Here is a 27815-nt window from a genome sequence, read left to right as displayed (position 1 = left end):
TCAATGGAGATGGTCTCCTGCTCTGGCTCCTCCTGCGAGTACTCTTCCCTGAAGATATCCAGCTTGTCATCTGGTGTCTTGGATGCCATCTCCAACCGGAACTTCTTCTTGGACCGAAAGGAAAGGCAGGCATCGCAAGTCTGTCATTGTAGTCTAAGGAGAGACAAATTACACCCCAGGTGTCAGTCGGTGTGGGGAAATTTAGAGTGGTATCAAGGGCAAAATCGAAATGATTAAGTTCTATTTAGCCCTACATAGTTTAATGCCATGTGCAGGAGTAGGCCTTATATGGGTGTGGATGCCCCAAATGGCAGTGTACCCGCTTCCAGAGCAGAAAATTCAGATTGACCATGAAACCCGATTGGAGTACAATACCGTTGCTGAAAGACAGATTGGAAAGGAACGTCCGAACCAGACAGCAGAGAGAAAACAATGTGACAAAGGACTCAATGCCCATGCGCAGTATCACAGAGGAGCCACTCGAAAAGATTCTTTGAATAAAAACAACTTGTAACACTCTGCACTCAACACTAGATGGTAGACTTATGCAAAGCATGTGTATCTATATGTGCGCACACACATACAATATGAAATGTATGTTATACATTTACAGATGGCAGGGTATCACTTTCTATGATGGCTCATCTTTATGGGAAAAGATGCTGCAACACCACCTGGCCCACTGCTGCATCGCTGTGTACTTTAGAATACAAGCAGTAGAGCTACATAGAGGTGTGTCTTTTTTTCCAAGCTCGCTGCTAAGCAGATTTCTTCGACAGACACCAGCAAACACCACTGTAAAAGTTGCTATACTTCAGGTAGAATGAGCTCGCACATTAGTCTGTAACGGTGTGCCAGCTTGAAGATGACAAAAATTGTAGGACATTAGATATAGCGTTGCTATGCTTTGTTTAAATAGCGGATAATCCCTCTTCAGAGAACTATATGCCACAAATAACGGATTGGATTTGTGTAACTGTTTTGTCACGATAACATTCTATATATCTTGACATCCAAGAAATGTAATGCCCTTTGTGCTGAATTCATGGGATCTGGAAGAAAAATGTCTTTAGAATTATTAGTTTGTTTAAAAAGAAGTCTATGGAACTTTTGGAATGAATTTGTTCGCGGATTCACACTGCTCCTGAATTGGAGAAAGGGTTCTTGAATAGTGAATACCTGTATTTCACCTACTCGCCTTGCCAAAGTGAGTGTTACTAGAAGAGCTAGTCTTTTCATCAGCTGAGAAAGCACAGTATGTGGTTGCCAGAGTGGGGGTGGACATCTGACTGGCAGGAAGGCTGTTAGAAATGGGATTTCTGGTTGGCTAGGGCAAGCATCACAGCCAGGCAGAAATCACCACTCTAGTCAGGGCAAGTTAAACCCTGAAGATAAACCGTGCTCACCCCCAGAAGCTTGGCACAGAGCAGTCAGGCTTATTCCCGGAGATCACATTGACACATTAAATACACCATAAAAGAGACTCCACGTAAGTTATACAAAAACAAGGTTCTTGTACTGTCAATATATTTCACCAACAATATAGCTCAGGTATTATGCCGAAGGTTTCAATCCTACACATATATCATATATTGAAATGGCATAAAACATAAGCATTGCACATGTCCTGCAATAACTGATATAATAATTTCCCAGGTAGTGCAAGGATCTACATGACATGCATCCTAACCTCCGGATCGGCATGTTCAAATGTGGAACGCACTATTCACCCCTCCCCCCCCCCCCCCCCCAAGCTCTCATCACCATCAGGGAGGAGGAGCGCCAAACAGTGCTGAGGGTCATACATTCCAGAAAGGGCTGGGGCCACCGTCTGGGTCCTCCCTCCAGTGCAGGGTAGCCGCCCCAAACTAGTACCTTTCTGGTGTGGGGTGTTTGCCACGAAGGAAGATGCAGAGCCTGGCATGCCAGTGAGTCACTACGGGTGAGCCTGGGCCTGGAGCAGCACGGATCTTATGCGCACCAGAGCAAGGGCCGCACAGGGGGATATTCACAGTGCGGCGGGCGCCTGGTTGTAAAGCTCGCTCTGGGCTGATGGCGAGGGCCCCACCTGGAAGGGGGTTCTCGAAGTGGGGCGTCCCTCCGCTGAAGCAGCTCTTTGGGCTGATGGACAGGGCCCCTTTGAGGGGACCTAAGGGCAACGGTCACAGTGTCCAACGGCTCAGGTTACTTCACGCTAAGGTCTTCCTCCTGGGAAGTGGGTGGCTTCTGCAAAGGCAGCCTGCTGACCTGCGCCAGATCTGCCCAAGTAGCGCGAGTCTACTAAAACACAGCAGCAGTGGAACCCCTCCTGTATCCTAGTCCTCCGTCAAGAGGGTGAAGAAAAGTGTAGAGATTCCCACACACAACTAGATCACCACGTGTGGGATCAACAATTATGAAGACCATTCTCCACGCTCTCGGCGCAGTGCTCACCATGCGCTAGGTTAAGATAGGCAGACCAAGGGGGCGCAGGCAGCACTTCACATGCTTTGGTGAGGATGGGTAAGTATATATATCACTGTTCATGCGCTAGTAACAAGGTGAGAGAAAAGTGGCTTGGGTGAGCTGGACAAAACAATCCCAGTAGAACCCTTGGGAGCACACAGGGTCAGGTAGGCCAGCACATCAGGACAAGCATGGCGGTTTCTCCTGGCAGTTACGCAGGTTCTGGGGACCCACAGAGTCAGGGAGCAGCTGGCAGCAGGGCAACATGCAGAAAAGAAATCCAGTGGAGTCCTTTAGGCCACCCCAGCAGACACCAGCCCAAAAAACAGAAGAGCAGTCCAGATGAGTCCTTAGTACTGTCCAGCAGTCTTTCCGGCAGAGGTTCAATCCAGTTCCAAAAGTGCTCTAAAATCAGGGGTAACTACTTTTACTTTATAATTAAAAAATATTTTTCAAAAAACACCTTTGCTCAGGGGTAACATCAAAGGGGTCCTTTAAAGTCCAGCAAAACACCCCCAGTCTCCAGTAGGAGGTAATCGGTCCAATGTGTGAGGGCAAGACACATCATATTTGCATATAAAAGTGTGAACGACCCCATCCCTGTCCCCAGCTTCTCCTGTGTGATGGCTGTCTGGAAAGTATGCACCAAGTGGAGCAGTCACTCTGCCCCAGACATGGATTGGATTGGAGTCAGGATACAAAGCACTAGAGATATAAGCACAGAGAAATGCCCACTTAATGAGAAATCCACCTACACCAATAAGCAGGACTTCTCACTACCATTCCAAACACACTAAACATGCCCACGCTGTTCCTCATAGATCAGACGATACCACTGAGACAACTCAGGCCACTTCCAATGCAATCCTGAGAGGAGCAGCACTCACACTAATGAAAAATGAAGTAGGCAGTTTGTCACTTTACATACACAGCACCCTACTCATATGGCTATCTAGAGCCTACCTTAGGGGTGACTTGGGTGTAGTAAAAAGGTAGTTTAGGCCTTGGCAAGTAGTTTGACTTGCCAAGTCAGTGTGGCAGTAAACTGCACATGCAGGTCCTGCACTGGCAGGCCTGAGACATGTTTGAAAGGCTACTCCCATGGGTGGCACAATCTGTGCTGCAGGCCCACTAGTAGCATTTGCTTTACAGGCCCTGGGAATCTGTTATATCAATTTACAAAGGACACATAGGTAAATTAAATAAGCCAAACAGGTATAAACCAATTATACCATGTTGTAGGGGAGACAGCACATGCACTTTAGCACTGGTTACTGCCAAGAGTCCTAAAGCCAAGAAAAAGAGGAGGAGAAAGGCAAAAAGTTTGGGTATAACCCTGCAGAAAGGGCCATTCCAACAAAGGCCCCAAAGAGACTTGAGAAATTGTTTTGAGGAGTCTGCTAGACCAAACAGTGGTGATGTCATCGATCTTTTGAAGCAGGATATAGGTGCTAAGAGAACCTTATTGGAAGCATGAGCAAGACCGGACTGTGCCAGGTGAAGTAACAAAGGATTTTCCAGTTTATGACACTGGGTGCACACGACATCCGATGCAAAACTGCATCCATTTAAGGATGTAGGTCTCGTTCGTACTATCTGCTCTTGCACTGATCAGAATATCCTTGCATTCTTCTGGGAGGTGTAGATGTGCAAACTCATTGAAATCAGGAGCCACAATGACAAGTGTAAGGATGGCGGATCCGGATGAAGTACTTGGCCTTGATTCATCGTCAGTAGAGATGGAAGTGGACACAGTTGGATGTGCTGTCTGACAGAAGTAACTCCATGAACCAATATTGCTGTGGCAATTCTGAGCTCCTAGATGGATCCTTCAGGGCTCTGCCTTTACCTTCATTAGAATTTTTGCAAGGAGAGGAGGAGGAAAAGCATATGTAAAGATTCCAGACCATGTGATCGAAAACCCATTACACCACGACTCTGGTTCTAGATGCCAGCTTGCGTAGAATGGGCAATACCCATTCTTGGAGGTTGTGAACAGGGCCAGATTCGGGCTGCCCCATTGGTGGAAAATTTCCTCCAGGATATCATGATTGATCTCCCATCCATGGCAGAAATGTCATCCTGCTTATGCCTGTGATGACATTTTGCTTCCCTGGCACATGTTCTGCCTTCATATCTATTTGATCGCTAATTGATCACTCCCAAATCAGATGCACCTCTTGGGACAGCGCCTGAGATCTTGTTTGCCTGTGCTTGTTTATATAATGCATGGTTGTGATGCAGTCTGTGCTGATGAGCACCGCATACTTTTGTATTCTCTGCAGGAAGTCTTGCCAGGTTAGGTGGACCACCTTTAGTTCCAGCAGGTTGATATGTAAGTGTAACTGTAATGGTTCCCATTTGCCGCTGACTTGCAATCTTGGAGATGAGCTCCCCCACCCCTCCAAGGAAGCATTTGTGGTGCCGAACAACCAAACAACCTGAATTATGAATGTGAGACCAGTGGGCAAGTTTGCTTCTTGAATCCAAATGGAAAGTGCTCTATGCATTCCCAAGGGGATGTGAACTGTATCGTTTAAAGAGCCTTGTGTTTGGTTCCATTGCCTGTCCAGTTCCTCTTGCAAATTTTCATATCCAAAAGGTGGCAGAATGGTACCAAGGGAATGCCTGAGGGAATCATCCATAGCAGGGATTGGAATAGGCAAACTGAATGTGACTTTTTTCCTTGCACTAACTTGGATAACTGCAATAAATTTTTTGTCTTTCTGAAGTTGGATATGCTTTGGACTATATCCAGGCTTAGTTTGGCAAAAAGGCGTAAGCATGCATTAGCCGGCCTCCATGCAGACTGGCGGGAAGGTGCCTTGACCAGCCAATCCTCGAGATATGGAAAAACTTGGTGTTTGTTGCCCGAAGAATGCTATTACAGGCACTTTGTGAAGCTGTGCGGGCGGATTTCAGGCCAGAAGGGGAGGCCTTTGAACTGATAATGGCTGCTGGCTACAGTGAAAACTTTGATGATGTGGGTGTAGCAGGAAGTGAAATTATGCATCTTGAAGTTAGAGCTTCTAAACCTAGGGGATTATAGGACAAAGCTCTAAGATATCTTGTAGCATGATTATGCGAAATGTCTGTTTACTGAGATATGTGTTCAAATGTCTTAGTCCGAGAGAAGTCGGGGGAACGGAGACCCATTTTGGATCTAAGGAAACTGGAGTAGAAACCTTGCCCCTTCTGGTAGCCAGGGACTCATTCTATGGCCCCTTTGTTGAGCATGGCCTGAACTTCTGATCTCAGAAGATGCAAATGCTTTTGCGAGGACTGCTGGGGTGGGGTTGGATGTGGTTTTTGAATGAATTCCAAGTTGTGACTGAATGCAATCAAATGTAATTCTCTTTGGTCTTATTTTCTTCCATTCAGAAAGGTGTTTGGAAACATTGCCTCAGACACGCCACAGAAAATGGAGGTGCAGGTGGCGCCTGTAATTTGTCACGGTCAACATTCGGTGTCTTTGCCCTGCCGACCCAGTCTTCCTCCCTGGGTCAGCCTCCTATAGTCTGTCAGAGGAGGCTCTCACTATTGATACTGCGGGCAAAACGGCTGCAATCCAAATTTGTAGGATTGGTAATGAAAATGTCACTTACCCAGTGTACATCTGTTCGTGGCATCAGTCGCTGTAGATTCGCATGTTTTGCATAGCTCGCCATCTGGTGTTGGGCCGGAGTGTTACAAGTTGTTTTTCTTCGAAGAAGTCTTTCGAGTCACGGGACCGAGTGACTCCTCCTTTTGTCTCCATTGCGCATGGGCGTCGACTCCATCTTCAATTGTTTTTCCCCGCAGAGGGTGAGGTAGGAGTTGAATTGTAGTAATAGTGCCCATGCAATGGAGTGACTAAGTATGTACCTATTTAAGGTTGAGATGATACATATACAAATAGTTGAAGGTAACTTCCAAACTGCTACAGGCTCCCGGGGAGGCGGGTGGGCACATGCGAATCTACAGCGACTGATGCCACGAACAGATGTACACTGGGTAAGTGACATTTTCAGTTCGATGGCATCTGTCGCTGTAGATACGCATGTTTTGCATAGACTAGTAAGCAGTAATCTCCCCAAAAGCGGTGGCTCAGCCTGTAGGAGTTGAAGTAGTTTAAAATAATGTTCTTAATACGGCTTGACCTACTGTGGCTTGTTGTGCGGATAACACGTCTACACAGTAGTGCTTGGTGAATGTGTGAGGCGTAGACCATGTGGCTGCCTTCCATATTTCTTGCATTGGGATGTTTCCTAGAAAGGCCATGGTAGCACCTTTCTTTCTGGTGGAGTGTGCCCTTGGTGTAATGGGCAGCTGTCGTTTAGCTTTAAGGTAGCAGATTTGGATGCATTTAACTATCCATCTGGCTATACCTTGTTTTGATATTGGGTTTCCTGCATGAGGTTTTTGAAATGCAATAAATAGTTGTTTAGTCTTTCTGATGTTCTTTGTTCTGTCAATGTAATACATTAATGCTCTTTTGACATCTAATGTATGTAGTGCCCTTTCAGCTACGGTATCTGGCTGTGGAAAGAACACTGGAAGTTCCACTGTTTGATTTAGATGGAACGGTGAAATAACCTTTGGCAAAAATTTAGGATTAGTCCTTAGGACGACCTTATTCTTGTGTAGTTGTATAAAAGGTTCTTGTATTGTAAACGCCTGAATCTCGCTTACTCTTCTTAGGGAAGTAATGGCGATGAGAAATGCAACCTTCCAGGTTAGGAACTGTATTTCGCAGGAGTGCATGGGTTCAAAAGGTGGACCCATAAGTCTAGTTAGGACAACATTTAGGTTCCATGAAGGAACAGGTGGTGTTCTTGGTGGTATAATTCTCCTAAGGCCCTCCATGAATGCTTTAATGACTGGTATCTTATATAGGGAAGTTGAATAGGTAGTCTGCAGGTATGCAGATATTGCTGCAAGGTGTATTTTAATGGAAGAGAAAGCCAGGTTAGATTTTTGTAAGTGAAGCAAGTAACCCACTACATGTTCTGGAGTTGTGTGTAATGGTTGTATTTGATTAATATGGCAGTAGCAAACAAACCTCTTCCATTTACTTGCATATCAGTGCCTGGTGGATGGCCTTCTGGCTTGCTTTATGACTTCCATACATTCTTGGGTAAGTTGTAAGTGCCAGAATTCTAGGATTTCAGGAGCCAGATTGCTAGATTCAGCGATGCTGGATCTGGGTGTCTGATCTTTTGGTTGTGTTGTGTCAACAGATCTGGCCTGTTGGGCAATTTGATGCAGGGTACTACTGATAGGTCTAGCAGCGTTGTGTACCAGGGTTGCCTTGCCCAAGTTGGTGCTATTAATATGAGTTTGAGTTTGTTTTGACTGAGTTTGTTTACCAGGTAAGGAAGGAGAGGGAGAGGAGGAAAAGCGTAAGCAAATATCCCTGACCAGGTCATCCATAGGGCATTGCCTTGGGACTGTTTGTGTGGGTATCTGGATGCGAAGTTTTGGCATTTTGCGTTCTCCTTCGTCGCAAACAAGTCTATCTGAGGTGTTCCCCAGAGTTTGAAATAGGTGTTCAGAATTTGGGGGTGAATTTCCCATTCGTGGACCTGTTGGTGATCTCGAGAGAGATTGTCTGCGAGTTGATTTTGGGTCCCTGGTATAAATTGTGCTATTAGGCGAATTTGGTTGTGAATTGCCCAACGCCAAATTTTTTGTGCTAGCAGGCTTAACTGCGTGGAGTGCGTCCCCCCTTGCTTGTTTAGATAATACATTGTTGTCATGTTGTCTGTCTTGACGAGAATGTATTTGTGAACTATAATTGGTTGGAAAGCTTTTAGTGCTTGAAAAACTGCTAGAAGTTCTAGGTGATTTATATGCAGTTTTGTTTGATGTACGTTCCATTGTCCTTGTATGCTGTGTTGATCGAGGTGTGCTCCCCACCCTGTCATGGAAGCATCTGTTGTTATTACGTATTGTGGCACTGGGTCTTGGAAAGGCCGCCCTTTGTTTAAATTTATGTTGTTCCACCACAGAAGCGAGAGGTAAGTTTGGCGGTCTATTAACACCAGATCTAGAAGATGACCCTGTGCTTGAGACGACTGTGATGCTAGGCACTGTTGTAAGGGCCTCATGTGCAGTCTTGCGTTTGGGACAATGGCTATGCATGAAGACATCATGCCTAGGAGTTGTAATACCATCTTTGCTTGTATCTTTTGTGTTGGATACATGCTTTGTATGATGGTGTTGAAATTTTGAATTCTTTGGGGACTTGGAGTGGCTACTCCTTTTGTTGTGTCTATTATGGCTCCTAGGTATTGTTGTACCTTGCACGGCAGAATGTTGGATTTTGTGAAGTTGACGGTGAACCCTAGTTTGAAGAGGGTTTGTATGATCTGATTTGTGTGATTTGAGCACTCTATTAACGAATGGGCCTTGATTAGCCAGTCGTCTAGATATGGGAACACATGTATTTGCTGCCTTCTGATGTGTGCAGCGACTACCGCTAGACATTTGGTAAAGACTCTTGGTGCGGTTGTTAATCCGAAAGGCAGTACCTTGAATTGGTAATGTATTCCTTTGAATACAAACCTTAGGTATTTCCTGTGCGATGGGTGTATTGGTATATGGAAATACGCGTCCTTGAGGTCTAAAGTTGACATGTAGTAGTGTAGTTTTAGCAATGGTAATACTTCTTGTAGTGTGACCATGTGAAAATGGTCTGATTTGATGAATGTGTTCACTATTCTGAGGTCTAGGATTGGTCTCAGCGTTTTGTCCTTCTTTGGTATCAGAAAGTACAGTGAGTAAACTCCTGTGTTTATTTGTGTGTTTGGCACTAATTCGATTGCATTCTTTTGCAATAGTGCCTGCACTTCTATCTCCAGGAGATTGGAATGATGTTTTGTCAAATTTTGTGCTTTTGGTGGTATGTTTGGAGGGAATTGTAGAAATTCTATGCAATAACCATGTTGGATAATTGCTAGAACCCAAGTGTCTGTAGTGATTTCCTCCCATGCTTTGTAATAATGACTTATTCTTCCCCCCACTGGTGTTGTGTGGAGGGGATGAGTGACATGTGAGTCACTGCTTAGTAGTAGGGGTTTTGGGGCTTTGAAATTTTCCTCTATTCCTAGGGAATTGCCCTCCTCTATATTGTCCCCGAAAACCTCCTCTGTACTGTCCCTGGTAACTGGACGGTGTTGCCTGTGAGGTGCTGGCTTGTGTGCTCTGACCCCGAAACCCCCCTCTAAAGGGTGTTTTACGGAATGTGCTGTAATTCCCTCTGCTCTGCGGGGAGTAGAGTGCGCCCATGGCTTTAGCAGTGTCTGTGTCTTTTTTGAGTTTCTCAATCGCTGTGTCCACTTCTGGGCCGAACAGTTCTTTTTCGTTAAAAGGCATATTGAGAACTGCTTGCTGAATCTCTGGTTTAAATCCAGACGTTCGGAGCCATGCATGCCTTCTGATAGTTACAGATGTATTAATTGTCCGTGCAGCTGTATCTGCAGCGTCCATGGAGGAGCGGATTTGGTTGTTGGAAATGGTCTGTCCCTCCTCAACCACTTGTTTTGCCCTATTTTGTAGGTCCTTGGGCAGATGGTCAATGAGATGTTGCATCTCATCCCAATGGGCTCTGTCATAGCGCGCAAGTAGTGCCTGGGAGTTAGCGATGCGCCACTGGTTTGCAGCTTGTGCTGCGACTCTTACCAGCTGCATCGAACTTGCGGCTTTCTTTATCTGGGGGTGGTGCATCTCCAGATGTGTGGGAGTTGGCCCTTTTCCTAGCTGCTCCTACAACGACAGAGTCTGGTGGCAGCTGTGTAGTGATGAAAGCCGGGTCTGTAGGAGGCGCCTTATATTTTTTTCCACTCTTGGTGTGATTGCCCTACTTTTGACCGGCTCCTTAAAGATTTCTTTTGCGTGCCGGAGCATACCAGGGAGCATAGGCAGGCTTTGGTAGGAGCTGTGGGTGGAGGAGAGTGTGTTGAATAAAAAGTCATCCTCGACCTGTTCTGAGTGGAGGCTTACATTGTGAAATTGTGCTGCTCTAGCCACCACTTGAGAATACGCAGTGCTGTCCTCTGGTGGAGATGGCTTCGTAGGGTATGCCTCCGGACTGTTATCTGACACTGGGGCGTCGTATAAGTCCCATGCGTCTTGATCTTGGTCACCCTGGCTCATGGTGGTGTGAGCTGGGGAATGTGATGGAGTTTGTGCTGGTGAGACGTTAATCACAGGTGGAGGAGAGGGTGGTGGGGTAACTTTTTTCACCACTTTTGTTTGTGGCGTTTGTTCAGTTTGGAACTCCAATCTTCTCTTTCTTCTAATAGGGGGAAGGGTGCTTATTTTTCCTGTCCCCTGCTGTATGAAAATACGCTTTTGCGTATGGTCTACATCAGTTGAGTGTAGCTCTTCCTCAAACCTATGCTTTTGCATTTGGGAGGTTAGCGAGTGCTCTTCTGTATAAGAGCCTGAAACTGGGTCGGTTGCAGTTTGTTTTGGCACCAAAACCCTGTCTGCATCTTTTTTCGGCTCCGAGGTGACTTTTTTCTTTTTCGGGGCCGAAACCTCTCGGCGTCGATCTTCTTCGGTGCCGCTGTCTCGGCGTCGAGCCGTGTCTACACCGGTATCTCGGTGTCGATGCTTGTCTCCAGCACTTTCTCTGTCCCGAGAAGGCTGCGTGCCGGTGTCTCGACCGGAGTCGGACGATCTCGGCACTGTTTGGGCCTTTTTCGGTGCCGACGGTCGGTCACCGAATGTATGGGTCGAGCCATGGCCTGGTGGCAGTGGCGTCCCCTGGGCCTTGTAAATCTTCTTCTGAGTGGTTTTCGACGTCTTACTCACGCTTTGTGTATCGTCGAATCCTTCGGAGTCCGATTCTTGGATCGAAAAGGTTCCCTCCTCTTCTTGTTCCTCGAACTCCCGGTGGGCTGTCGGCGCGGACGCCATCTGAAGTCTTCTGGCTCGACGGTCTCAGAGTGTTTTTCGGGACCGGAACGCACGACAGGCCTCGCAGGTGTCTTCACTGTGCTCAGGTGACAGGCACAGGTTGCAGACCAAGTGTTGGTCTGTATAGGGGTATTTATTGTGGCATTTGGGACAGAAACGGAACGGGGTCCGTTCCATCGGCGTTCTTCTGCACACGGTCGGGCCGACCAGGCCCCGACGGGGGATCGACAAAATTACCCCGAAGGGCACCGGAGCTCTTCGATCTTAGACGCGGTGTTGAATCTAACTACGCCGATCCCGAACGCAACAATACCGACGAAAATCTTCCGAAATTAGCTATCTTTCCGTTCCGAAACTCGGAGCGACAGGAACACGTCCGAACCCGATGGCGGAAAAAAAACAATCGAAGATGGAGTCGACGCCCATGCGCAATGGAGACAAAAGGAGGAGTCACTCGGTCCCGTGACTCGAAAGACTTCTTCGAAGAAAAACAACTTGTAACACTCCGACCCAACACCAGATGGCGAGCTATGCAAAACATGCGTATCTACAGCGACAGATGCCATCGAACCAGTATTTCTGATAACTTCCTCTGTAGGCAAGTTGCCCTCTACCTAGCAATATCTGCCTTAATGGAATGGAGGGCATCACCAATGTGTTTACCAGAGCTCTGCTTGTCCCTCGGGCCTGAAGGAAGTAGCTTTCAGCCTCATTTACTTCGTATGACTGCTGCTCCTGCCATCTAAAACCTGTAGACAGAATGTCCATGGCGCAGTCTATTTTTTCAGAGGAAGAACCTTCTGGAAGACAATCAAGATACGGTGCGTTATCTGACCACATTTGGTGGTCATACCATACGAGTAATGACTAAGAGTTTGCTGCACGCACTGTGAGTGCGGACACGGAGGAGAAGCACTTGCCGATGTTATCAAGGCACTTGCCTTCCTTATCAAGAGGTGCTAAAATTGGTGCAGATGGATTTTTGAAACACCACTGGGCTGTTTGAGTGACTATGGAGTAGGGTTTCAGATTACCAATGATGCAGGCTGGAGAATCTTCTGGGGCCTTAAGGTTTTTGTCTAAGAGTGGCAAGAGTTCAGCTACTGGTGCTGGGAACTTCATTATCTATAAACCTTCCTCCCAGATGAAGCTGATGATAGGGATAGCGCGGACACTCTTGTGGAAAGGGTCTTCAAAGTCATAAAAAACAGTCTGCTTGCTTTATGGTCATTGGAAGGTCAAATCTTTTTGCTGCTCTTCATAGGACATTATGCAGACCTCTTATGTCTTCAGAGGGTGAACCTGTAGGTGGCGGCATTGGAGATGTGCAGAGTTGGAATGAGATAATCATTCCACACATTATGGATACCTCAGAGTTCACCTATTTCCCAGTCATCATCTGAAGAGGAAGTGTCCTGCACATGTATTCTTCCGAGATGTAGAGTACGCCTTGTGAAGTTGACTGCCAGGATGTTCTCCGAAGTAGAAGGCTGTACTGGAGGAATTTTTGGAGGAGCTGCTACCTGCTTAGGTGAGGCAGTTGTAGGCTGAAAGTATTTGTGATAATCTGTCAGCATCATTTGCACGACTGAGACCAATGCCTTTAGTATGCATACTGTATCTTCCTGGTACTGTGGTTGCCAATATGGCTGTAATTGCTCCTTGTAACGAAAGCTGTATTGTTGAGGAGGTTAATATTCCTGGCCATAGTACTCCTCATTCTCCCCCTCATCATCTTCCTGCTGATATTTCACATGCAACTCAGATGGGCTGCAAGCTATCCCGAAAGGGCCATTGTCATATGAATCATCCTCATCCAGGAGATGACTGTGTGGTAAAGGGGACACCTTGCTTGGGGATGTATGTTCCAGCATCAGTGAAATGGTTTGCCATGGTATCCCCCCAGTCGATGATGATGTTGCCGCCATTGTCTTCGACTGCGGTTTCACTTGCACTGCTGTTTGAATTAGTTTCACCATCAACGGTATTGTCGTCGACATTGTTGTTGTCAAGAAAAATGCCAGTTTTGACTGTTGATGGGATGGGTGCCATAGATTGTGATCGGACACAATCAAAGATGTTGCTGTTGTGGTCGACGTCTGCAGCATAGTCGACAATTTCTTCGTTGATGGGGCGCTCGATCACTCCATCGGGGGTGCCAACAATTTTCTTAAATTTGTGAGAAATCAGAGATGAAGGTGGAGAATGCTCAGATCTCAATTTCCTTGGTTTGTCTGATGGAAATCATGTCCTTTACATTTGTGGGAGTGTCTTTCAGAGGAGCTACGTTCTTTGTGAGACTCTTTTTAGAAGATTTATTGGGAGGCTCCTGAGGTGAGCGAACTTCTGATCTCTTACTTTTGGGAAATCTCCTGCAGGATGCAGAAGAATTTTCACTGTCATCCCCAGAAACAGGGTATTCCTTAACTTTCAGCTTCTGGAGCAATATTAGAAAGCCCCCTTCTCTGTCCTACTAAGGCTTTTGAAAGAAAGATATGACATACCTTACAATCCATCACCTTGTGGAATGGGTGAAGGAAGATTTGCAGTCCTTGTGCAGGTCATCTGAATGCAGTCTCTTCTTCCCACAGGTTCCACATGGTCTAAAAGGACCTTTTATAGCCTGATCTGACATCGTAAAGTCAGAAGTGAAGCAGATGGTAACAAGTAGTCTAAGATAAATAGAGGTAAATATCTCTGAAGTTTGACAAATAGGATGAACTGAGCAGCGCTCGTGGAGACTCCCTCACACGACATGCGGTAAAAAAGAAATCTGAGACAATCTGATAAATCTATGGTAAGTGTTCTAGACTGTGATTGGTTTAAGACACTTTTAAACGATAAAGATATGTTACTAACGTGAAGGCTTTATGGCCTTCCCAGGATAGGTTTAATATTACAAAGCTTTCTAATGGGACCTTGGAACTCCCACTTCAACGACAGGGAATGATTTAGGCACGTGAATCTATGAAATATCCAATACCGGAGAATCAGGATACTGTAACATGCTACAGATCAGAGCATGCAGTCCAATGAGTCTTGCCTAGAAGACCATTAGAAAGCAGTCTCTCCCCTGAAGTACCACATCTTATGTTTCTGGTACTGCCTCCTACTAGTGGATGAACTGAACCGATTAAGACGTTGCTTCATTGACAAGCAAGCTCCAAAGGTATAAAATATGAGACAGCTTTGTAGGGTTTTTTGAGAGTATGACACTTCAATGAGTCAATTGCCAAGGTACATTTAAAAAAAAAAAAAAAAAAAAAAAAAAAAAAAAAAAAAAAAGAAATTCATTCTCAGGTGTGTAGCCACAACTGTCATGCATTTGGAAATTGTACTAGGTGCCTGCCTGTGGCCGAATGCCAGTACCTTGTACTAATAGCTACACTGCATCCACTAGAAACCTCAAGAACCTTTTGTGTTTCTTTACTTTTGGGATGAGGATATGTGCGTCCTGAAGGTCCCTTAAATTTTGAATAGTTATGGTGAAGTTCATTGTAACCTGAATCTTCTATGTCAAGTTGTAAACTCTCCTGTTTTATTCAGTCACAATGTTACCATGTCAACTTCTGTGAACATGCTGATGATAAAGGATTTTAATCTGAAAGAATAGACATTTTACACAATACTCCATACCAATATGAATTTTATGACCTCTTACCGTTTTGATAGGTGAATTAGAACGTTCTCACATACCAGAGTGAAAGGCGGAGGGCAGAGAATTTGGAAAAGTGGAGTCACTACTTGTCCATGGTAGCTGGTTTTCCTTCATCTGCAGATGATTATTAGTCACCTCTTCCTCCAGCCTCTTTGTTGTGAACATATTTACATTTGGTGGTGTTCCTGATGTTGGGCCCATGGAGGAGCAAGAACACAAACATAAAGGCGCCTGTATCCTGTAGCCCATCTTTTTAACAGATGTTTCCAATAGTAATCCCTTTATTCTAGCCCCTGTGCTTTAGAGATATTCCTCATTTTGAGATTATTTTTTTCCATTATCGTGATTTACAGAATAACTGTTGCCAGAAAATAGAAGATTTGATCTTTTCTACAGCGCTCCAGGTTTAAGACCAGTTAGTAGAAGCCAATATGGCCTTCTCATGCCATAGCCACAATAACTGCTATAAGGAGCTAGATCAGGTAAGTTTTTTGCTGCATAGATTCTTTATAAAAATTCATGACCAGATAAGATTCTCCTTGAAATATTCACGTCCATCTCTTATACGATGATCAGACTGTTATAAAATCTTATAAAAAGCAGCAACATCTTCCCAACTCAGCTGTGGCACTACCTGCCTTTACAGATGTTGGAAGTACCAGAACACTTTTGCTCCCAGACTTAAATCTTTTACTTTGTTTGGAAAGACTGTAGAACAGAAAGCAGACTAAGACTTTTAAGCTACGGAAACAAGTGAATTCAGTAGAGTACCTGCTCTTAGAGCAGGAGGACCCTGTTCAAGAAGACCATTTATTTTATCAGACATTTTAACTTACAGAGCTATCTGAAGTAGTGTGATGCGTCAACAATGAAGAACCCCTATGGGCCGATAAGTTATAGACTCTGCAGTGATGCTTCGACGACGACCGGGTAGCCACCATATCTCTCATCACTGTAACAGACCTTGACAGGGAACAGCAGCTATTGTATTTTGTGGGAGCTCTCTGAGACAGTTATCAAGCATCTTCAATCACCAAGCTTTCTATGGAGTGGTATATTTTCCCTGTTCTTTAGGATGCACAGTTCATGTGGATCCTTTTTTGTCTTTTATATTGCCGCATGCAGATATAAAAAATAAAAAAATAAAAGACAAAAAGGGTGGTGCTTAGTGCTCCCAGCTCACAAGAGGCAGGAAAAGGAAAAAAGGTAATTAACTACTGCTGACCGGATATGATGGGACACAGTTTTGTTTGCTTCCTTAAATGAGGATTTTTCATTTTCTAAAGATTGCAACCCATTTCCCTACAATTCGTCAGCCTTCCTTTATAACAAGGTTTGTGACAAAGCTTTTTTCTTGCCCGTTGTTTTACAATACCAACTATTTATTAATCAGATTCCAGCTCTTCATTTGAAAAGAGCTAGTAAAAGTTAGACAAAAACACCGTAGGCTTCTAAAAGTGTGGGTTTTAAAAGTTGCTTTCCTAAAAATAAAAAATAAAATAATAAAAAAAAAACCGATCTATATTCATGGGGTTCACGTGTGAGAGTTTGAGGGGTGGGAGTGGGGGAAATTAAGTACTGACTACCAATGAAGATCCCTTAAACGAGAGCTGCGGTTACTGCTTCTCAACAAATTAAACAAACAAAATCATACTAGCAGGAGTCGGGCTCAGAAGCAGGAGTGAATCAAAAGATCTGAAATCTAAGCTGTGCCAACAACAATTTTTATTGGCATCAAAAGTGTAATAGACTTACCAGTATGTGTACGCTTGTGTCGTTGCAGCTCGTCACTACGCGTGAAACGTTTCCCGCAGTATTGCCAAGTGCATACAAAGGGGCGTTCACCTGTATGCCACCGCAAGTGAGCCCGCAAGTGGGAAGTTTTCCCATACACCTTGCCACATCCTGGGATGTGGCAGATGTGCTGCTTCTTTTTGCCAGGATCGCCAGACATCCTGAAAAATGTAATGAGAACGAGGTTAGGTAAACATCCAAACATTTCAATCTCAGTATCTAAAGCAGACTGAGACGCTTTAGGAAAAGCATTGGGTCTTGATGGCGAGAATGTAAAATAACCAACTTCAAAACTATATGGGCAGCAGGGACACAGGTTTTAATGAAACATTAAGAGCAGATGTTGGTAGTGAAAGACAGAAATGAAAATGTCACTTACCCAGTGTACATCTGTTCGTGGCATCAGTCGCAGTAGATTCGCATGTTCTGCAATAGCTCGCCATCTGGTGTTGGGCCGGAGTGTTACAAGTTGTTTTTCTTCGAAGAAGTCTTTCGAGTCACGGGACCGAGTGACTCCTCCTTTTGTCTCCATTGCGCATGGGCGTCGACTCCATCCTCGATTGTTTTTCCCCGCAGAGGGTGAGGTAGGAGTTGAATTGTAGTAATAGTGCCCATGCAATGGAGTGACTAAGTATGCACTTATTTAAGGTTGAGATGATACATATATAAATAATTGAAGGTAACTTCCAAACTGCTACAGGCTCCCGGGGAGGCGGGTGGGCACATGCGAATCTACTGCGACTGATGCCACGAACAGATGTACACTGGGTAAGTGACATTTTCAGTTCGATGGCATCTGTCGCTGTAGATACGCATGTTCTGCAATAGACTAGTAAGCAGTTATTTCCCCAAAAGCGGTGGATCAGCCTGTAGGAGTGGAAGTAGTCTGAAATAATGTCCTTAATACAGCTTGACCTACTGTGGCTTGTTGTGCGGATAACACGTCTACACAGTAGTGCTTGGTGAATGTGTGAGGCGTAGACCATGTGGCTGCCTTACATATTTCTTGCATTGGGATGTTTCCTAGAAAGGCCATGGTAGCACCTTTCTTTCTGGTTGAGTGTGCCCTTGGTGTAATGGGCAGCTGTCGTTTAGCTTTAAGGTAGCAGATTTGGATGCATTTAACTATCCATCTGGCTATACCTTGTTTTGAAATTGGGTTTCCTGCATGAGGTTTTTGAAATGCAATAAAGAGTTGTTTAGTTTTTCTGATGTTCTTTGTTCTGTCAATGTAATACATTAATGCTCTTTTGACATCTAATGTATGTAGTGCCCTTTCAGCTACGGTATCTGGCTGTGGAAAGAACACCGGAAGTTCCACTGTTTGATTTAGATGGAACGGTGAAATAACCTTTGGCAAAAATTTAGGATTGGTCCTTAGGACGACTTTATTTTTGTGTAGTTGTATAAAAGGTTCCTGTATAGTAAACGCCTGAATCTCGCTTACTCTTCTCAGGGAAGTAATGGCGATGAGAAATGCCACCTTCCAGGTTAGGAACTGTATGTCGCAGGAGTGCATGGGTTCAAAAGGTGGACCCATAAGTCTAGTTAGGACAACATTTAGGTTCCATGAAGGAACAGGTAGTGTTCTTGGTGGTATAATTCTCCTAAGGCCCTCCATGAATGCTTTAATGACTGGTATTTTATATAGGGAAGTTGAATAGGTAGTCTGCAGGTATGCAGATATTGCTGCAAGGTGAATCTTAATGGAAGAGAAAGCTAGGTTAGATTTTTGTAAGTGAAGCAAGTAACCCACTACATGTTCTGGAGTTGTGTGTAATGGTTGTATTTGATTAATATGGCAGTAGCAAACAAACCTCTTCCATTTACTTGCATAGCAGTGCCTGGTGGATGGCCTTCTTGCTTGTTTTATGACTTCCATACATTCTTGGGTAAGTTGTAAGTGCCCGAATTCTAGGATTTCAGGAGCCAGATTGCTAGATTCAGCGATGCTGGATCTGGGTGTCTGATCTTTTGGTTGTGCTGTGTCAACAGATCTGGCCTGTTGGGCAATTTGATGCAGGGTACCACTGATAGGTCTAGCAGCGTTGTGTACCAGGGTTGCCTTGCCCAAGTTGGTGCTATCAATATGAGTTTGAGTTTGCTTTGACTGAGTTTGTTTACCAGGTAAGGAAGGAGAGGGAGAGGAGGAAAAGCGTAAGCAAATATCCCTGACCAGTTCATCCATAGGGCATTGCCTTGGGATTGTTTGTGTGGGTATCTGGATGCGAAGTTTTGGCATTTTGCGTTCTCCCTTGTCGCAAACAAGTCTATCTGAGGTGTTCCCCAGAGTTTGAAATAAGTGTTCAGTATTTGGGGGTGAATTTCCCATTCGTGGACCTGTTGGTGATCTCGAGAGAGATTGTCTGCGAGTTGATTTTGTATCCCTGGTATAAACTGTGCAATTAGGCAAATTTGGTTGTGAATTGCCCAATGCCAAATTTTTTGTGCTAACATGCTTAACTGCGTGGAGTGCGTCCCTCCCTGCTTGTTTAGATAATACATTGTTGTCATGTTGTCTGTTTTGACGAGAATGTATTTGTGAACTATTATTGGTTGGAAAGCTTTTAGTGCTTGAAAAACTGCAAGAAGTTCTAGGTGATTGATATGCAGTTTTGTTTGATGTACGTTCCATTGTCCTTGTATGCTGTGTTGATCGAGGTGTGCTCCCCACCCTGTCATGGAAGCATCTGTTGTTATTACGTATTGTGGCACTGGGTCTTGAAAAGGCCGCCCCTTGTTTAAATTTATGTTGTTCCACCACAGAAGCGAGAGGTAAGTTTGGCGGTCTATTAACACCAGATCTAGAAGGTGACCCTGTGCTTGAGACCACTGTGATGCTAGGCATTGTTGTAAGGGCCTCATGTGCAGTCTTGCGTTTGGGACAATGGCTATGCATGATGACATCATGCCTAGGAGTTGTAATACCATCTTTGCTTGTATCTTTTGTGTTGGATACATGCTTTGTATGATGGTGTTGAAATTTTGAATTCTTTGTGGACTTGGAGTGGCTACTCCTTTTGATGTGTCTATTATGGCTCCCAGGTATTGTTGTACCTTGCGTGGCCGAATCTTGGATTTTGTGAAATTGACGGTGAACCCTAGTTTGAAGAGGGTTTGTATGATATGATTTGTGTGATTTGAGCACTCTATTAACGAATGGGCCTTGATTAGCCAGTCGTCTAGATATGGGAACACATGTATTTGCTGCCTTCTGATGTGTGCAGCGACTACCGCTAGACATTTGGTAAAGACTCTTGGTGCGGTTGTTAATCCGAAAGGCAGTACCTTGAATTGGTAATGTATTCCTTTGAATACAAACCTTAGGTATTTCCTGTGCGATGGGTGAATTGGTATATGGAAATAAGCATCCTTGAGGTCTAAAGTTGCCATGTAGTCGTGCAGCTTTAGCAATGGCAATACTTCTTGTAGTGTGACCATGTGGAAGTGGTCTGATTTGATGAAAGTGTTGACTACTCTGAGGTCTAGGATTGGTCTCAGTGTTTTGTCCTTCTTTGGTATCAGAAAGTACAGTGAGTAAACTCCTGTGTTTATTTGTGTGTTTGGCACTAATTCGATTGCATTCTTTTGCAATAGTGCCTGCACTTCTATCTCTAGGAGATTGGAATGGTGTGTTGTTAAATTTTGTGCTTTTGGTGGTATGTTTGGAGGGAACTGTAGAAATTCTATGCAGTAACCATGTTGGATAATTGCTAGAACCCAAGTGTCTGTAGTGATTTTCTCCCATCCTCTGTAATAATGACCTATTCGTCCCCCCACTGGTGTTGTGTGGAGGGGGTGAGTGACATGTGAGTCACTGTTTAGTAGTAGGGGTTTTGGGGCTTTGGAATCTTCCTCTATTTCTAGGGAATTGCCCTCCTCTATATTGTCCCCGAAAACCTCCTCTATACTGTCCTTGGTAACTGGACGGTGTGGCTTGTGAGGTGCTGGCTTGTGTGCTTTGACCCCGAAACCCCCCTCGAAAGGGCGTTTTACGGAATGAGCTGTAATTCCCTCTGCTCTGCGGGGAGTAGAGTGCGCCCATGGCTTTGGCAGTGTCCGTATCTTTTTTGAGTTTCTCAATCGCTGTGTCCACTTCTGGACCGAACAGTTCTTTTTCATTAAAAGGCATATTGAGAACTGCTTGTTGAATCTCTGGTTTAAATCCAGACGTTCGGAGCCATGCATGCCTTCTGATAGTTACAGATGTATTAATTGTCCGTGCAGCTGTATCTGCAGCGTCCATGGAGGAGCGGATCTGGTTGTTGGAGATGGCCTGTCCCTCCTCAACCACTTGTTTTGCCCTATTTTGGAAGTCTTTGGGCAGATGTTCAATGAGATGTTGCATCTCGTCCCAGTGGGCTCTGTCATAGCGCGCAAGTAGTGCCTGGGAGTTCGCGATGCGCCACTGGTTTGCAGCTTGTGCTGCGACTCTTTTACCAGCTGCATCAAACTTGCGGCTTTCTTTATCTGGGGGTGGTGCATCTCCAGATGTGTGAGAGTTGGCCCTTTTCCTAGCTGCTCCTACAACAACAGAGTCTGGTGGCAGCTGTGTTGTGATGAAAGCCGGGTCTGTAGGAGGCGGCTTATACTTTTTTTCCACCCTTGGTGTGATTGCCCTACTTTTGACCGGGTCCTTAAATATGTCTTTTGCGTGCCGGAGCATACCAGGGAGCATAGGCAGGCTTTGGTAGGAGCTGTGGGTGGAGGAGAGTGTGTTGAACAGGAAATCATCCTCGACCTGTTCTGAGTGGAGGCTTACGTTGTGAAATTGTGCTGCTCTAGCCACCACCTGAGAGTACGCGGTGCTGTCTTCTGGTGGAGATGGTTTTGTAGGGTATGCCTCTGGGCTGTTATCTGACACTGGGGCGTCGTATAGGTCCCATGCGTCCTGGTCTTGGTCACCCTGGCTCATGGTGGTGTGAGCTGGGGAGTGTGATGGCGTTTGTGCTGGTGAAACGTTAATCACGGGCGGAGGAGAGGGTGGTGGTGTAACTCTTTTCACCACTTTTGGTTGTGGTGCTTGTTCCGTCTGGAACTCCAACCTTCTCTTTCTCCTAATGGGGGGAAGGGTGCTTATTTTTCCTGTCCCCTGCTGAATGAAGATACGCTTTTGCGTATGGTCAGCATCAGTTGCTTGTAGCTCTTCCTCAAACCTATGCTTCTGCATTTGGGAGGTTAGCGAGTGCTCTTCTGTATAAGAGCCTGAAGCTGGGTCGCTTGCAGTTTGTTTCGGCGTCGAAACTGTGTCTGCATGTTTTTTCGGCTCCGAGGTGACTTTTTTCCTTTTCGGGGCCGAAACCTCTCGGCGTCGATCTGTTTCGGTGCCGCTGTCTCGGCGTCGAGCCGTGTCCACACCGGCATCTCGGTGTCGAGGCTTGTCTCCAGCACTTTCTCGGTCCCGAGAAGGCTGCGTGCCGGTGTCTCGACCGGAGTCGGACGATCTCGGCACTGTTTGGGCCTTTTTCGGTGCCGACGGTCGGTCACCGATTTTATGGGTTGAGCCATGGCCTGGTGGCAGTGGCGTCCCCTGGGCCTTGTAAATGTTTCTTTGTGTGGTTTTCGACGTCTTACTCACGGTTTGTGTATCGTCGAATCCTTCGGAGTCTGAGTCTTGGATCGAGAAGGTACCTTCCTCTTCCTGTTCCTCGAACTCCCGTCGGGCTGTCGGTGCGGACGCCATTTGAAGTCTTCTGGCTCGACGGTCTCGGAGTGTTTTTCGGGACCGGAACGCACGACAGGCCTCGCAGGTGTCTTCGCTGTGCTCAGGTGACAGGCACAGGTTGCAGACCAAGTGTTGGTCTGTGTAGGGGTATTTATTGTGGCATTTGGGGCAGAAACGGAACGGGGTCCGTTCCATCGGCGTTCTTCAGCACGCGGTCGGGCCGACCAGGCCCCGACGGAGGATCGAAAAATTACCCCGAAGGGCACCGGAGCTCTTCGATCTTCGATGCGGTGTTGAATGTAAGTATGCCGATCCCGAACGCAACAATACCGACGAAAATCTTCCGAAATTAACTATTTTTTCTGTTCCGAAACTCGGAGCGACAGGAACACGTCCGAACCCGATGGCGGAAAAAAAACAATCGAGGATGGAGTCGACGCCCATGCGCAATGGAGACAAAAGGAGGAGTCACTCGGTCCCGTGACTCGAAAGACTTCTTCGAAGAAAAACAACTTGTAACACTCCGGCCCAACACCAGATGGCGAGCTATTGCAGAACATGCGTATCTACAGCGACAGATGCCATCGAACATACATTTATTAGGATGCTTATATCAGATGGAAAATTTTTGCTAAATTTTATTTTTAAAGTGATATTTGAAAGTCCCTGCGTAGAGCAAGATTTTTTTTTTTTTATCTGCTTTCACGAAAGAGGAGGAGAAAGGAAAGGAAAATGTTACTCACCAGTAGACATCTCTTTGTGGCGTGTAGTGCTGTAGATTCACATGCTGTGCACAGGCTCACCATCTAGTGTTGGGTTCGGAGTAGTACAACTTGTTTTTCTTCAAAGAATGTTTCTGTGTCACAGGATCGAGTGACTACTCCGCTCCGTGATAGTGCACAAGGTCATAGAGTCCTTTGTTAGATTGTTTTCTCCGCGGACGAGAGAGTGAAGTAGTGTGGAAAGAGTAAAAGAGAAAGAGGTCCATGCAATGTGTGCATATTAACATAACTGCAAAGGCCTCAGGCGTCTGGGGTTGAGGGAGGGCGCTTGTGAAGCTACAGCATTACATGCCATGAACAGATGTCTACTGGCAAGTAACATTTTCAATTCAATGGCATGTGTAGTTGTACATACACATGCTGTGCATAGACTGAAAAATCAGTCCCTCCATAAAGCTGTGGCTAGCGTGTGGGAGTTGCAATTGTTTGGCAAAGTGTCCTAAGTACTGCTTGGCCAACATTAGCTTTTTGCCTTGCTAGTACATTTACAAAATAGTGTTTTGTAAAGGTGTGTGGTGTAGACCATGTAGCTGCTTTACAAATATCAACTATTGATATGTTCCCTACAAAAGCCATTGAAGCACCTTTCTTCCTATAAGAGAGTGCTCTAGGTGGGAGTGGTAAATTTTGTTTTGCTTCAGCATAACAAGTTTGAATACGCTTGAGTATGCACCAAGCTATACCAACTTTTGATGTAGGGTTTCATTTGTGGGGCATTGAAAAGGCCACATAAAGTTGTTTAGTTTTTCCTGAACTGTTTGATTCTGTCTAAATAATAGATAAGAGCCCATTTTACTTCAAGAGCGTGTAGAGCCCTTTCCGTTACAGAATCTGTTTGGGGAAAGAAAACTGGTAGTTCTACCGATCGATATGAAGCTGGGAAAACTACCTTTGGTAGGAATTTACAATTGGTTCTGAGAACTACTTTTTATTTGTGAATCTGGAACAATGGTTCTTCCAGGGTTAAAGCCTGGAGCTCACCGACACGTCTAAGGGAAGAGATAGCCACTAGAAAACCTACTTTCCATGATAGGAAACGTAGAGGACAGGAATGGTGAGGCTCAAAAGGGGAACGCATGGGCCTTTTGATAACATTATTAAGGTTCCAGGATGGTGCTGGAGGCATGCTGGTGGAATGACTCTTAAATCCTTCAATGCCTTAATGACTGGGACTCATGCTGTAACAATCTGATGCACAGTTGCTTTGGGTGGGTCAATGTTTTTCAGTTGGCAATAGCAGACAAAGCGTCTCTACTTTGCTGCCTAACATTGTCTAGTTGTGGGTCTACGGGCTTCTTTAAGAATGTCCATACATTCTTGCAGTGGTGGTAAATATCCAAATTCTATGACTTCAGAAGCCATACTGCTAGGTTGAGTGACTTTGGTTCTGGAGGTCTTATTTGTCCTTAATTCGGTGTTAGAAGGTTTGGCCTGTTGAGGAGCTACTGGTGGGGAACTAGTGAGAGATCCAGAAGTGTTGGATGACATGCCCACTAGGGAGCTACAAGTATCATGGTGAGGGAAGATTGTCTGAGCTTCTGAACTAAAAAAGGAAGGAGTGTGAGAGGTGGAAAACCGTAAGCAAATATCTCTGACCAACTCATCCATCGAGCATTGCCCTTGGATTGGGGGTGAGGGTACCTGGATGCGAAGTTTTGGCATTTGGAGTTTTGTGCAGTGGCTGATAGGTCTAGTTAAGGTGTTCCCCACTTTAGAAAGTAATGTTGTAGGACTTGTGGGTGGCGTTCCCATTTGTAGACTTGTTGCTGCATCCTGCTGAGTAGGTCTGCCAACTGATGGTCCATTCCTGGGAGATATGTGCCACTATGTGAGAATGTGGTGATGAACTGCCCATTTACCAGATTGTCTGTGCAGGATGGTTCAGCTAAGATGAACGTGTTGTCCCCCAGTTTTTGAAGACAGTACATGGCAGTCATGCTGTCTGTACGTACTAGCACTACTGTGCGCTGCAAGTGTGGAAGTGATTGATATGCAAAGACTGTTGAGTGATATTCCATAGGCCTTGCACTGAGAGGTTGCAGAGATGAGGTCCCCAACCGTTCTGTAATGAGTCTGTAGTAATAATGACCTACGGCACAGGGTCCGAGGGCCGCTCTTTCATAAGGATTGTGGTATTCCACCATTGCAGAGAGCAATGAGCCCGGCAGTCCAACAACACTTTCAGTTGACCTTGTGCCTGAGACCATTGACCAGACACTTTTGAAGGGGATGCGTCTGAAGTCTTGCATGGGGCACAATGGCAATACAGGATGCCATCAAACCTAGCAGGCGCATAAATATTCTCACTGTACATGACTGGTTTTCAATTAACTGAGAAGTCAATGAGTGAAAAGTTTGAACACAGGCTGGGGAACGCTAACACTAATTGTGTATTGAGAACCACGCCTAAATAAGGTTGTATCTGAAACGGTTGGAGATGGGATTTGGGATAACCGATTATGAATCCCTGAGTGTGTAGGAGATTGACTAGGAGTGGAGTATGATGTTGACAATGGTGTAAGGTGCTGACTTTGATAAGCCAGTAATTCAAGTAAGGGAAGACACAAATGTGTTGTTGTCCGAGGTGTGTGGCAACTACTGCGAGACACTTGGTGAGTACTCAGAGCCGTTGTGACCTCAAAAGGGCGAGACCTTGAACAGGTAATGTTCTCCTGCCACCACGAATCTGAGATTTTTGCGGTGTGCTGGATGGATGGGAATGTAAAAGTAAGGTTAATTTATATCTAACACGGTCATAAAGTCACCTTATTAGAGAAGGAGAATGACATCTTGAAAAGTGACCATATGGAAATACTCTGAATGTAATGGTTTAACGGTCTGAGATCTAGAATTGGCCTGAGTGAACCGCCTTTTTTGGGTATAAGGAAGCATAGGGAGTATACTCCTGAACCTTGATATATTAAGGGGACTGGCTCTATGGCTCCTTTGAGGAGAAGAGACTGTAGCTCCGCTTTGAGAAGAGTGAGATGTTCTTGTGAAAGCCTGTGCGCAGGAACGTTTGGTGGAGTGGAAAAGAGCTCCAGACAATAACTATTTAGGATAATGGAAAGAACCCACTGGTCGGTGGTGGTCTCTGACCATTGTAGATAAAAATGTTGAAGTCTTCCTTCTACAGGAGTGGTGTGTGGCTGTGGAAGGTGGAGGCAGACATTGTTTAGCAGGGGAGATGGAGCCTCTAGAAGCGATGTCTTTCCTCTGCCTCTAGTATGGTTCCCTCTGTAAAAACCACCATAAAACCCTATGGTGTAGGATTGAGAGGTAGTCTTGGCTTGTGTGAAGGACTGGTCGGTAAAGGATGACCTAAAACCCCTTACGAAACCTTGACGTCAAAAATTGCCAAGTTGTGTTGCGGCTTGGAGGGCTCCCATTGCTTCTGTGGTTTCCTTCTCTTTTTAAAGTTTTTCTAAGGTTGTGTCGACTTGTTTTCTGAAAAGTCGCTCCTTATCGAAGGACATGTTTAAGACTGCCTGCAGAAATTCTGGCTTAAATACAGAGCATCTAAGCCAAGAATGACATTTAATAATGATGCTGGTATTAATGCTGCATGCAGCTGTATCAGCAGCATCTAAAGCACACCCGATGGAATTGTTTGTGATGGTTTGTCCTTCTGCTACAATTTCAGAACCCCCATTTTGATGCTCCTGAGGGAGATAATGAAGGCATCCCATTGCACAGTGTCACAGCATGGCAGTAAAGCATGTGTGTTCGAAATGCACCAGTAGTTGGCTGCCTGATCTGCGACCCTTTTGCCTGCTGCTTCTAACCTTTTGCGTTCTGTATCAGGCATGGGAGTGTCCCCTGTAAGTTGGATATTGGCTTGTTTGGTTGCAGTTCATGGGCTGATCAGTGGGTGCAACCCTATACATTTTATTTTTAATCAACTCAGAGTGATAATGTGTGCTTGTACTGGGTCCTTGAAGATCTCATCAGCGTGCATAAGCATGCCTGGGAGCATTGGCAGGAATGGACTATGTGTTGTGGCAAGGGTGTCAAACAAAGTCTTCCTCAATAGGATCAGTGTGCATGGTTACGTTATGAAGTGCAGCGGTCCCAGCTATGACTTGCTGATATGAGATGGAATCTTCAGGTGGTAATGATCTATCTGGGTAGAGATCGAGGAGTAATAAGTTCCAGATTATATGTGTCCCAGGGGTCCTGGTCATCTAGTGTCTCCTAAATCCTGTGCCTCATGTGGGGATGAATTTGGTGATGTAAATCAGGTGAATTGGACTGAGAAGGTGGCTGTGGAAAAGGTGGTGCTTTATGACCGCTAGACTTCTTTGCAGGCAGAGAGGTGTCAAGTGCCTCCTATAATGTCAATTTCCTTTCAATAGGGACAGGGGTGATGCTAGATTACGACCTGTTCCCTCTTGAATATGAAGTCGGCCTTCACGAGTGTCCATGACTTCTAAAATTGGTTCCACCAGTGAATGGGTGGTGAAAGACTGTCCAGAATCCGCGGGAGTGGAAACAGTCTTTTTTCCGACTTGGCAGTTATTGGTCGGGGTGGTGTTGGTGTTAGCACCAAAACACTGAAGGGCAATTT

General features: G+C 45.3%; 1 protein-coding gene across 2 annotated transcripts in view; it reads right to left on the bottom strand.

Moving 5' to 3' along the window:
• Nucleotides 1-27815, bottom strand: part of SP1 (Sp1 transcription factor) — a 136591-nt gene that overhangs the window by 58469 nt on the left and 50307 nt on the right. For both annotated transcript variants that reach the window (XM_069230964.1, XM_069230963.1), the window contains exon 5: nt 16763-16962. In XM_069230964.1, coding sequence (XP_069087065.1) covers nt 16763-16962 — 200 coding nt within the window. The remainder of the gene's footprint in view (nt 1-16762; nt 16963-27815) is intronic.

Source organism: Pleurodeles waltl, chromosome 4_2 (assembly GCF_031143425.1).
Source record: "Pleurodeles waltl isolate 20211129_DDA chromosome 4_2, aPleWal1.hap1.20221129, whole genome shotgun sequence".
Lineage (NCBI taxonomy): Eukaryota > Metazoa > Chordata > Amphibia > Caudata > Salamandridae > Pleurodeles > Pleurodeles waltl.
This window is presented reverse-complemented; position numbering and strand designations above follow the sequence as displayed.